General features: G+C 50.6%; 1 protein-coding gene across 3 annotated transcripts in view; it reads left to right on the forward strand.

Moving 5' to 3' along the window:
- Positions 1–12664, forward strand: part of TFCP2L1 (transcription factor CP2 like 1) — a 52357-nt gene that overhangs the window by 18268 nt on the left and 21425 nt on the right. For 2 of the 3 annotated variants that reach the window (XM_024569739.4, XM_045203018.3), the window contains exons 3-6: positions 8632–8708; positions 9233–9356; positions 9992–10098; positions 11157–11309. In XM_024569739.4, the coding sequence (XP_024425507.1) occupies positions 8632–8708; positions 9233–9356; positions 9992–10098; positions 11157–11309 (461 nt within the window). The remainder of the gene's footprint in view (positions 1–8631; positions 8709–9232; positions 9357–9991; positions 10099–11156; positions 11310–12664) is intronic. The other variant, XM_024569741.4, reaches the window with a different exon arrangement.

A 12664-nucleotide genomic window follows, 5' to 3' on the forward strand; every position in this document is an offset into this window, starting at 1 on the left:
CTCTCTCTGTGCCATCAGGACAGGACTGTTGGTGCCTGGCCTTCCTCTCTCTGAGGTAACGATGGCCTCCATTATGTTTTATGTGGCATTAATTATCCAGAGCAGTAACTGTTGGAAAGTAAACAACCTGTAAATCTTGGCTGGCGAGGGCAGTTGCCTCCTGTTCTTGGGAACAGGGTGATCTGGGCAGGAGGCCCTGCACTGGGTTCCGCTCACTGGGCAGAGCCTCTCTGCGGGAGAGCCTGGTGGGCACAGCCCAGGGGAGGCGGGAGGGGGCCTGCGGGGGCAGTGCCTGTGTCACAGCAGCCTGTCTGGCATCCCCCACCTCCCTACCCCCTGAAGCCTTTGAGCCTCCCTACCCAAACCCCTTCTGGTGGAGTCATCCCTTCCTGGGGGCATGTCCCCGCCTAGCTGTCTCCTGGCTGTGTGACCTTGGGTGGCCTTGGGCAGCAGGCTCATTCTGTGTGTGGAGCTGTTGTGAGGTCTGCAGCAAAGTGGTGCAGCACCGAGTGCAGTGGCCTGTGGTGGGCGGGCTCCGCGCAGGAGGGAGTGTTTACCAGTCATCGTTTGGAAGTGGTAGTCCTGACTGGCACTTGTTGGGTTCTCATTACACGCCGGGCTGGAGGACGTTATCTCATTTAAGCCTCATAGCAGTTCTGCAAGGAACAGTTTGTAGACGTAGAGAATGAGATGCAGAGAGGTTCGTGAACTTACCAGGACGTGGAAGAGTTTGGCTCAACTCTGTGTGTCTGACCTGATCTCAGATCCTTCTTTCCCTCTTGCCCTGGACCAGGCCACAGGCTGTGCTGAGTCTTCCCCACTACCTTGGCCACATCAGTACCTCTCTGGGCCTTGGTTTCCTCACCTCTAAAATGGGCACAGTCTTACTGTACTTGTGGGTTCTCAGGGTTGTCTCCCAGAGAGATAGATACTGGGTTGAAGGACCTCTTCATGTCTGACCTCATTTGCATGAGGCACGACCTCATGTGTTTACTGTTCTGTTTATTAAATGAAGACTATTTTCCCCAAGTGCCTTCCTGTATGATGGGCTTTTGGGCCCCAGCCTGGCACTGTAATAAAAATACCAATCATTGTCACGGTGGGCGTCTGTTACATGCTTGGAACAGGATGTGGCACTCCCCCCTTTTTGTTTTGTATTTTTCCAAATTTGTATGTAGTATATTCCTAGTTTTTAAAAAGCTGATGCTGAAGATGTATATAATTTAACAGGGAAGTGCTCATAGGGGTATGTATATGACATTTTAAAATAAAAGTACAATCACACTGTGTACATATCATTCAGCACTTTTCTGATGGGGAAGCTAGGCCACAGGCGTTTTGATTTGCTGTATTGATGGGTTTTGTCTAGATGCCCAATAGACTGTGACATGGTGTCTCCCACCTCCAGCACATGTGAGAGCCCATTTCCCCATCTTCAGTCCCCGTGGGATGTTAGCAGTCTGTGAAAACTTAGGCAAGCTGAGAGAATTTGACATTTCTTTGACCATTATGGAGGTTGAGTATCTTTCACGCACTTCTTGGTTTGGCCGACTAGTTTCAGCTCTGTTATTTGCTTTAGGGAATTTATATCAAGTTCTGCCACCATCAATTTAAGTCTGTCACATGCCAGTACTGTATAGGGGCTGGTGTGTGTGCACGTGTGTGCACATTGGTTTGGGTAAACTGGTAGCTGGCATCAAGAGCTGCCAGTCCAGTTGGGGAGCTGCGGCTTAGCCATCATGTGAGACAGCTGAGGGGCAGAGTCACAAAGTGCCCAGAGAAGTTGAGAGGAAGGCAGAGGTCAGCAGGGAGATTGAACATCCTGTGAAAATTCAAATAAAGTTTTATTGGAACACATCTGTGCCCATTCACCCACATATTGTCTATGGCTGCTTTCTTGTTACAGAGGTGGAGTTGAGTAGTTGTGAAGAGATCTGTGGCCCACATGGTCGAGAATAGTTACTGCTGGCCCTTTACAGAGTAAGTCCGGTGATGCCAGGCTGAGAGATGCTGGATGTTGTGGGCTGCATGAAAGAAGAAAAGGAAGAAAAGGTTTATTGACCACCTGCCTGGGCCAGGCGCAGTGTAGAGTGCTGGATGTGTGTATTTCATTTCGTTTTCCTTGGAAAAGTTTTCTCTGCTATCCCTTATTCTTATTGTCCTCCTTCCCTTATTTCTGTGTGGGGTGGACAGGAAGAAGGGCAAAAATGTGGAGGCTGAACACAGCCTAGGGTTGGGGAAGAGAGAAACTTTCAAACCTTTGGAATGGCTTCAGGACCCTTTTGTCAGGGCCCAGGTGGAGGCTGGGGCTCCCCACTGGGCCTGAGTGCAGCCAAGGAGCCCCCACCCCTCCCTGTGGGCTGAAGTTGGAGTGCTAAACTGGGCGGGGCCACCAGGGATTAGCAGGCCACTGCTGATGGGGGTGGGGAGATGTGAGTAGAGCCTGTGACCACTCTTCCTCCAACTCCTGCCATTCTAGGCACTGGGCTCCTCTTGGCTAGGCTGGTGGCCCCCTGTGGAGGGCTAGTTTACATCACCAAGTGCTGGCCCAGGGCTCCTCCCCTGCTTTAAAAGGCGTTTAACAACCCCAAAGTAGAGGGCGGGGCCAGAGATATTAGAGGGAATTGTCTTGAAGGGTTTGAGGCTGTGGAAAGGCCACCACCCCCTGGAAGGGCCCATGCACTGTCTACCAGTGCTGACAGGTTGGGAGGTCCAGCCGAAGACTTCCTGTATACCATCCATGCTGGATGCGCCTTCAGTTCTCCAACAGCCCTCTGCCTGGAAGTACTGTGTTGTCCACTTTTCGGAGACACGGAAATGACGCTCACAGATGGAACCATTTACCCAATAGTAAGTGGTGGGCACAGTTGTGAGCGCAGGCTCCAAACCTGGGTGCTAGGGGTATGTTGGAGAGCATTGCTTGTTGCATATCTATGTAAGTTTTACAATAACTTTATTTATGATACATGATTATGGTTTTGTACTTGCAGGTGTGACATACACTTTAAAAAATTAAATTTAAAAAGTGAGTTGATTAAATAGGCTCTTCAGTGTTTCAGAATGTTTTTAATCTCAGTGGCAAAGTTGTGGGGTGGCGTGTGAATGAGTGGGGTGAATACGGTACAGTAGTGTCTCGGGGTGGCCTGCACCAGCACGTCACGGGCACGCAGAGGGCAGTGGTGGGGCTGTATAGTGACTCCTGAGCAAGGAACCCCAGGGACCCTCCCTCTGCGGTGGGGCTGGGGAGTCAGAAACACAGCCATAGCACAATGCAGAATGACGGCTGCTGGCTCCGTATTCTCACACTCATTTGTAGTGTGTGTGCGCGATGGAAGTATTTTCATTTCCGAGCGACTGAATACCAACCACAGAGAATGAGGACAGATAGTCATGCTCAACACAGGTTTTTCAACCTCACCAAATTTGTTTCTAATTTTTAATTTTTTTCTAATCCTGTTACCTTTCCTCCTTCCCCGAAGCGAAACCAACTTGTGAAATCGGTGTCGGTTTCTCAAAGTTTCATTGTTTGCATTGCCAGCCGTTGTGAAGGCGAACGGTATTGTTTTGTGTGTCTTCAAAGTTCATACAGGTAGTTGAATGTACATCACCATGCACTTTTTCTGTTTAATATTATGCTTCTGAGATTTCTTCATGTTTATATGTGTCTCTAGAGTGTGTAAGTGCCATGTGCTAGTCCGTTCTCAGTCAAATGATAGAATTCACATATCTAATTTTCTCTTGCTGGGTCTGTAGGTTGTTGACATTTTTCCCTGTAATCAGCAGTTTTTGCTCCTCTCCCAGTGCATATCAGATGCCTCTTCAGGATTTGCCTCTGGAGTTGGAATTAATCTATTATGTGTGGCGTGAGGTAGGGATTGATTTTTCCAGACGGACGACCAGTCGTCCTGCACTCCGGGAAAGCTCTTTCTCTCACTGTCATAGATCAAGTTTCCAAGGATCCGAAAGTGTATCTGTGGGCTCTTTGTTCCTTTCCATCAGTCTGTTAGTCCTCATGTCAAAAATGACATGGTTTTGGTTACTGTAGCTTTCAGGGTGTTTGAAATGGGTTAGGAATGTGTGTTTTATGGAGGCAAGTTTATCAGGAGGAAACAAGTATCAGAGCTTATGCTGCAGTATGGTAACATAATCCACATGGACTTCTTGATTCAGAGAACCAAGGTCATGGGGCATAAGGATTTGACCTGAAAGGAAGGGGAGGGCTTAGAGGTCAAATAAAATGAGTATCAAGAAATTCAGGAGGAATGAAATAGATAGACTCCTTGAATATCAGAACCAGAAGGGACCTTTTGAAGACACTAGACGCTGTGCAGGGTAGTTTGGCTTAGTGTTTAGTCCTTAGAGAGACCCGGATTTGATCTTCAATAAGATACTCAACCCTTCTGGATTGGAATTTCCCCGTCTATAAAATGGGGTCAATAATGGTTTTCCTTCTGGATTGTGGAGAGGACTGAGTGAACTGTAGGGGCGTAGCAGTGTCCCCATGCAGGCTGAACAGCAGGTAACTGGTAGTTACTTGTTTCTCTGTTTCCTTGACTCTAAAACCAGCTTCCCCCGACATTTCACAGTGCTGAAATTAGAACGGGCTTTAACATGGTTTGCTGTAGTGATTTGTTTTCCTCTCAGATCACTGCTTACAGTGCAGGAAGCAGTATTTTGTGGGCAGGAGAAGGGAACCAGCATCTTTGAGGTCACCTGGCAGGCTGAATTGGTCATCCTCGGACTCATCTTTATTGTTAGTCCTAAAGGGAAGAAGGACGGAGAAAAACACCATCTTCCCTTGGGATGGCAAAGGTAGGGGTACTTTAAATGCCATAGGATGCTGTAGGCAGACATTTCCTGCTGTGCAAATAAGGAGCTTCCAGAAAGGAGAAGTTGAGGACTATGTAGAATTACAAATTTCCTCTGACCAGCAAATGACACCCACCATGTAGGATGTGGCAAAGACTGTGATAGGTTCTGGAAACATTTAGTTTCTGCTCCTGGCTCTGCCACTGACTCGCTGTGCGTGCACGCCCAAGTCTGGTAACCCCTCCGAGCCTCTGCTTCCTTCTCTCAGTGGGGCTCATCCTGAATGCCCTGACTGATGTGTTCTGAGACCCAGGTGACTTAATACCTGCACAGGCTCTGCCCCAGATAAGCACTCAGTGGGTGAAAGCTGTTAGTTATTGTTCCCCAGAGGCACACATCTCCCCTCCTACCTCCTTGCCACAGTTTTACTTACGGGAACTTTCTTACCCTTTGTCCCCTCGCTGTTGATCGTGCCCACTCTTCAGATTCTATCTCTGATGTCATCTCTTTGCTCAAACAGTGTTTTTCGCCCCCCCTCCTCCCCATTCCAGGTGAGTGTTGCCCATCTCTTAGAGGGATTTTTCAGATTCTGCTTTATATTAGTGTTTTTCTTGGGGTGTTAGTGCACCCCAGAAAATTGCTAACCCTTTGAGGGCAGGAGTGTGTCTTTTGTAAACCCTCTAGTTCTAGCACAGAGCAGCACAGAAAAGAAGATGAAGTCATGTCCAAGCTTTAGCCGAGTACCTACTATGCATCAGATAGGACAGTGGTGAGCAGAGCAGTCTGTGCCCGGGTTCACAGAGCCCATGTCTCACGGCCCCACCCATGCCCCACGATGACCCGGCCAAGCAGAGACATGCCTGTGTGCTTCAGCCTGGTTTAGCTTTCACGTTGCTCATTGGCTGGTATCTGACCTTGAACTGTGGCCGTGTGGATGGTGCTGTGCAAGAACAGAGCTTGGGAAGGCCAGTGTGCTGACAGTGAGGCAGGCATGGGGGGATAGACTGGCCGTCTGTCCTGCCTGAGGCCTGTGTCGGGGAGGTGCTGTGTGGCTGGGAGGAGCTCTAGAGTGCAAGAGTGGGGGGTTGAGGAAGGGATAGCGCCTGGGTCAGGTCTCTGCTGCTGGTAGAGGAGGCTGTGACCAGGGTCTAAAGCCCCTCTTAATAAAGCTGCTCTGTGTGGAGCAGTGGGTGCCTCCTGCTGGGCATAAGCTGAGCTCGTCCTGCAGAGCTTGGGGTCAGTATTAATCCAGCCCTGGAGCCAAGTAATGATCACTTGGGCGTTGGGCCTCAAGCCAGAGCCTGTTACTTCCTTCCTTGAGGAAGGTGGAGGACACTGGAAAACCAGCTAGGGTGTGGGAGGTTCCATTTCATGCTGGTCAGGAGCCTGGCAGTGGGGATCACAAGTCTGGCTCTTTCAGAAACTTAGAAGCGTTGGTTAGGTCAGCAAGACCCTTCTATGAGTTGCATCTTCTGAACTGGCAGGTGGACAGGATGAGAGTTTGGGGTTGGCGCCTCTTCCCTCTTACGTGATGTGCCCAGGGCACTGCCCTCACCTGGGCGGTGGTGTGTTCACTAAGTGTCCACTGGTCCTGTAAGATAGGCTGGTGAAAGCTGGGTGGAAGGTCCCACCTGCCTGGGAAGAAAGGTGTGCCGAGTGGGCATTCCCGGCCTGGCCAGCACCATCTGTAGCCTGGTGGGAGCTGGGGTGCTGTGTCCGCTCTGCCAGCTCCGGAGCCTGGCATTGCACGGCGTTTGGCACATAGTTGTTGCTCAGCAAATATTTGGAATGAATGATTGAATTTCCAATTTTGGGGGCCATTCCATTATTCATTGTGTGTATTAGTTTCCTGTGACTGCTTTAAGAAATTACTGCAAACATGTTAACTTAAAACAATTGAGGCTTATTCTCCAGCAGTTCTGGAGGCTAGAAGTTGGGAATACGGCAGGCCATGCTTCATCTGGGGGCCTGAGCGGTGACTGTTCCTTGTCTCACTCCAGGAGGGCCTGGTGTGTGGCTGATCACAAGGGTCTCCACTCCCACATTCACATGGCTCCTCTTCTGTCTCCTCTGTGGCTCTTACAAGGACACTTGTCACTGGACTCAGGGACATTTGAGACAGTCCAGGATGATCTCCTTATCTCAAGATTCTTAACTTAATTGCATCCGCAAAGACTCTTTTCCCCCCAAATATAGGGTAACACTCACAGGTTCTGGATATTAGGTTGTGGACTTACCTGGGGGTGGGGACACTATTCAGCCCACTATAAGGGGGTTCTTAAGTGGTCTTAGTATTTTTCTAATCGTTTCTCTTTTAGTTGTTTTAAGATTATTAGCCACTGGGTTTGTGTTGTGCCTAGTTTGTTGTTTGCGGTATATGTATATATTGATTCTAGATTTCACTTTTCCCCCATGATTTAAAGTCTTTCCTTGATAAGATTATCTGATAAGTAGTCATTCATGTTAAAATAAAACCTTGAAATTAACTTTTAAATCCAGTGGTAACTTGTTTTGATGTCTGCTGTGAGATGAGGGTCTGCACTTTGAAAAAATTAGCTAATCTTTACATGTGGAAAGTTTAATAGACCTAGACACACAAACCAAAAGAGAAGGGCAAACCTGCAAAACCCAGGGTGACAGGAGGAGGTGTGGGTTTGGCCGGGGTCAGGTCCCTGGGCCCCAGGGATGCTGGGACTGGGTGCTCAGGGCCTCACTGTGCTGTTTTTGTAGTTTCCTGTGAGTCTTTCATTGTTTTAAAACACTTTTTAAAAACTGTGAATCAGATTTACCAATACCAACTATTAAATCATTTATTCCATTATTGTAAAGCATCTTCTATTAAGTTGTGATACATGCTAGGGTGTGTTAGGGTTGTGGTGAGACTTATTTAACTTGGCAAAAACGGACACCGTTTGATGGACGGTCTTTCCATCTGGAAACCTCGCGTGCTCCATTTATTCAGACGGTGCTTTATCTTTCCAGTAACATGTGCGTAGTTTGTTCATAGATACTTTTTGCTTGTTATTATGGATGAATCCTTTTTCATTTATATTCTTTTTGTTTTTTAAGATTTTATTTATTTATATTTAGAGAGAGGGGAAGGGAGGGAGACAGAGAGGGAGAGAAACATCAGTGTGTGGTTGCCTCTCACACACCCCAACTGGGGACCTGGCCCGCAACTCAGGCATGTGCCCTGACTGGGAATCGAACCAGCAACCCTTTGGTTCACAGGCCCACGCCCAGTCCATTGAGCTACACCAGCCAGGCTCATTTATATTCTTTAACCAACTTGTTTTGGTTATCTGTCACCAAATAGAATCCCCACACCCTTTCAAATACATGAAATTCTTTTAACTTGAGAAAATGCTTTTCATTCTGCAATTAGAGACAATGTTTAACAGGCTTTTCTATTTGTTTCATTAAACCTGCTCTCAGGAAGTGTATGGTCAGTTTAATATGGATTTAAGTAGCTATGCTCTTCATCCAGGTGTATGGGACATTCTTTATGAAGAAATAATATGAAGTTATGTTCCATAAGTTTAATGCTAACTATGTTTTGTTGAATTCTATTTCTTTAAAAATTACAGAGGTGCTGGTTCTCAAGGGTCCTGTGGCGCGTTCCCTTGGCCCAGTCAGGCTGGGCGGGCAAATGGGGCTGTGCAGGCCAGAGGGTGTCGGATCTGGGTGTGGACTTCCCTCCCTGCTTTCCTCCTCGGCTGTGAGGCCTAGGTGGGCACTGAGGAGGTCTCAGGCCTCTAGCTGGGTGAGCCCCTAACTTGAAAACACTCAGAAATGAGAAATGTACCATTAACCCTCCTCTAGGTCAGTCTTACGAAATTCGGCTGTTGGAGAATCGGAAGCTGGGAGACTTTCAAGATCTGAATACAAAGTACGTCAAGGTAAGTGTGTGGGGTGCTCCCCGTGTCCAGGGTTGGTTGGGGCCTCAGCGCTGGGATGTGCTACGGGAGTTAGGCATGGCCTGGGGGCTCAGGAAAGGCTCTGGAGGGAGAGTGAGCTCCTGTTCCCTGCAGTGTGCGTTCCGAGGGAACGAGGACAGGTCACAGCGCTGAGAGCCAGGGGCCTGGGCAGGTGGACCAGGCTCTGTGTTTCAGCCTGGCTTTGCCACTTACTGGACTTTTCTGAGCTTCTGTTTGCTCATCTGCACAGAAGGATTTTTAAATCAGCCATGTATGTAAAGCACTTAGTAATCATGGATGAAAGGGCAGTCATCACTGTTCTTGCTGTTAGTGTGATTGGGGTTCTGTGGAGCAGCACTCGGGCTACAGAGCTGGGATGGCAGCACCAGGAAGAGTGGCCTTGAAGGGCAGGGGGATGTGCCCTGGCTCAGAAGGTACAGGTGGGTTCCTCTTGAGTCCCCCTTGGCAGCTACACTCAGCCGTCTCCTGCCTGCCTCCCCTCCCAGAGCATCATCCGAGTGGTGTTCCACGACCGTCGGCTGCAGTATACAGAGCACCAGCAACTGGAGGGCTGGCGGTGGAGCCGGCCTGGGGACCGGATCCTGGACATCGGTGAGTCTCCCCGCCAAGGTGAGCCCAAGATGCGCCCGCATGTTGGGGTTCTTCCTGGACACCATCTGGACTGTGCAGGGCGTCTTAGTGCACTCCTGCCTTGCACGAAGCCCTGTGGGAGCTGGCGGGGTGAACGTGCTGCCAGGCCTGCTCTCAGAGCCTCTCCGTGTGGTGGGAAGGAAAGGCAGCTGGAAATCAAAGACCTGCTGTCAGGGCGTCCAGGGAAGGCTTCGCAGAAGGATCCTGCGTTAAAGGATTTTGATAAGTGTTGAAGTAAGGATGGGCATCACAGGTGGGCGGTGGAAATGGAATCGTGGGGGCACACAGTGGTCACAGTCCTTTATTCACAGCTGAGGCCAGGAGGGTTTCGGAATTCAGAAGTTAGAATGACAGCAGGCTGTGGCGAACGGACCCATAGCGTTTGGGACAGGCCGTCCGCAGGCCCAGCAGTCTCCGTGCAGCGGAACAAAATAAAATGGCGTGAAGACTAAGTAGCTTCATGGCGGCTCAAGTCAGGCTTTCTGGCAGAGGAGTTTTATAAAACTCAGTGTTTGAACGTTTGGCATTTCCAACGCGGCTGGAGAATTGGGCCTGTGAGGGGTCCCTCCTTCAGCACTGGGAGTGGCTGACAGCTGCACTTTGTGTGTGCGCAGATATTCCACTGTCTGTTGGTATCTTGGACCCCAGGGCCAGCCCAGCCCAGCTGAACGCAGTTGAGTTTTTGTGGGACCCTTCGAAGAGAGCCTCTGCGTTCATTCAGGTACGGGGCGGGAGGCCGCCCTCCGTGGGAAGCCAGAGCTGGGGTCTGTTGTGCAGTTCCTCAGGACCAGCAGCTGCGTGGCCCTGCGGGGCTCCTGTTCTGCGTGCAGGAAAGGAGGCTGAAGGGGAGGAAGTGTGGAGCATCGTAGCTCACCATAGTCAGAGCTAGTTGGGCTTGGGCTTGGGAACGGGCTAGAATGTTTTGGAATCCTGTGTGGGGTTCTCATGAATATCTAAGCTTTTTATAAAATAAAGCATTTCCTAGCATAATTTGAAGTAAAAAATTTGTCCGTCATAGTTTCTGTTATTACGTATTTAATGGTCAGGTGCCTGGTGTGGGTCCGGCCTTGGGGGGAACGTGACAGAAGGTGCAGCCGGCTGAGGGCGTGGCCACGTGCCGTGCTCCTGGGCTCACCCTGCCTCTGTCCCTCCCCTGTGGCCCCTTCGTGACCATCTAGTCAGTCAGATACCGAATATATAGCCTTTACCTCAGTGCCCATTCATAATAATCAGTAGAAGGTACTGGCCCTTTTTCATAATTACAACATCTTTGTTGTATTTTAAAACTATCATTACAATATTACTGTATTATAATAGTATGTATTGTATTATTAAAACGGTATTATAATAATAAGTGTACATGAATGGACTTTTGTGTAGCAAGAACTTAGAGAAACACAGAAGTGGCTGCAGCCTCCTCCTCCGGCCCGGCCCAAGGACCCTGGGTACCAGGCTGTATGGCATGGAGCTGTGGGCCCCTCTGCAGTCTTCAGTGTTTGCCAAGGGAGGTCTCGGGGTGAGGAGTGAGGGTGGGGCCCTTGGGGTCAGTGGGCCTGGAGCAGTGGCAAGGACTTCGCTGGTCAGGCAGGGCCTCTGAAGTCAAGGGACAAAGGTGGGAGGGCGTGTCCTTTGTGGACAGGTGAGGGGGAGACCATCTGCTCCACAGTGGGTAGCACTGGGGAGAGCAGGGCGGTTGGCCAGGCAGGATGGGAGCCTCCGTGGGGGGAGGAGCCCGCCCTTGCCCTCTTCGCACGGCCAGCCCCGCGTTTCCCCTTACAGGTGCACTGTATCAGCACAGAGTTCACCCCAAGGAAGCACGGGGGCGAGAAGGGAGTGCCTTTTCGAGTGCAGATTGATACATTTAAGCAGAACGAGAATGGGGAGTACACCGAGCACCTGCACTCTGCCAGCTGCCAGATCAAGGTGTTCAAGGTAGGGTGGCTGCGCCACGCCCGCCAGCAGTCCGTGCACATGGGTATGCCTGCACTCCCCCGCCTGCGCGGCGACACAGAAACGTTCTCACAGTTCCACCTGGAGGTCCGGTGGGAGCTGGGCGTCCCCGCGCCCGGGCTCTGCCTGGGCTCCTGCGTGCGTTGGCATGCTGGGCCCGCCGCTGCGGCACCCTCCTCAGCTTTTGCCATCACGCCTGTCAGTGCGCATCTCTACTGTGTAGGAATGATGGGAGTTGCACATTTTTAAACTTTGTTTTCCTACCAAGAAAACACTTGGACTTTCCTCGCAAAGAAAGACAGGTACCATGCCATTTATTTCCCTAGCACCTTCCGCGGAGCCTGGTGCACAGCGAGCACTTGGCAGTGATGTGAAGAACATGCCAATCCCAGCAGCTGCAGGGGAAACAGCCAGAGCAGATGGGTCTGCACGTAGGAGACCACCCAGCCCGGCTGCCAGCTCGTCCACACGCGTGGATCTGGTGCCACGGCCTGGCCGGGCTGTCAGTGATGCCGCCTGCGTGGGAGGGCAAGGTGTGGCAGAAGCGTGGGTGTGTCTTTCCTGCCAGAGAGGCAGTCCCCTTCAGAAACCTGCTTGAGGCTTCGAAAGCCTGGAAGTCAGCCTCTAAGGGAAGCTGAGCTTCCCCACTCTGTCTTCTGTTGCTGCTGCAACAAATTACCACGTTTACTGGCTCAAAACTATGTACATGTATTGTCTTTCAGTGGTGGAGCTCAGAAGTCTGAAATGGATCTCCCTGGGCTAATGTCAAGGTGTTAGCAGGCTGCATTCCTCCTGGAGGCTCTGGGGGAGAAGCCTTCCTGGCCTTTCCAGCTTCTCTGGCCTCTGCATTCCTTGGCCCTTGGCTCCTCCCCCATCTCCAGAGCCAGCGAGAGGGGCTAGTTCTCATACTGTGTTACTCTGACCTCCTGTTCTCCCTCCTTCTTCCACTTTTAAGGGCCCTGGGATTACATTGGGCACCCCCTGGGATGATCCTGGATCATCTTCCTATTTTAATCCCTCACTATTAGCAACCTCAATTCCATGCAAGCATACCCCTTCTGACATCTTCCAGGTCTAGAGGGTGAGGATGAGTTCTCGGCCAACTGTGGTGCAGTCTTACCGTCAGCTCCATGGGCTCGTGTTCTGGTTCACCATGGGCATCTCCACAAGTGCACTGCCGGTGGTCTTTCCCTGGGCTCCAGTCACACCTCTGTCCCTTCATGTACGCGTGACACCCACCCTCAGGTGGCGTTAACGCCTCGCCCAGGGGCATCCGGTTTAATCCATGGCTCTCGCGGTGTGTGCCCTGCAGCTTAGACTATGCTGGGTGGTAAGGG

Source organism: Desmodus rotundus, chromosome 2, assembly GCF_022682495.2.
Source record: "Desmodus rotundus isolate HL8 chromosome 2, HLdesRot8A.1, whole genome shotgun sequence".
In the NCBI taxonomy this organism is placed as follows: domain Eukaryota; kingdom Metazoa; phylum Chordata; class Mammalia; order Chiroptera; family Phyllostomidae; genus Desmodus; species Desmodus rotundus.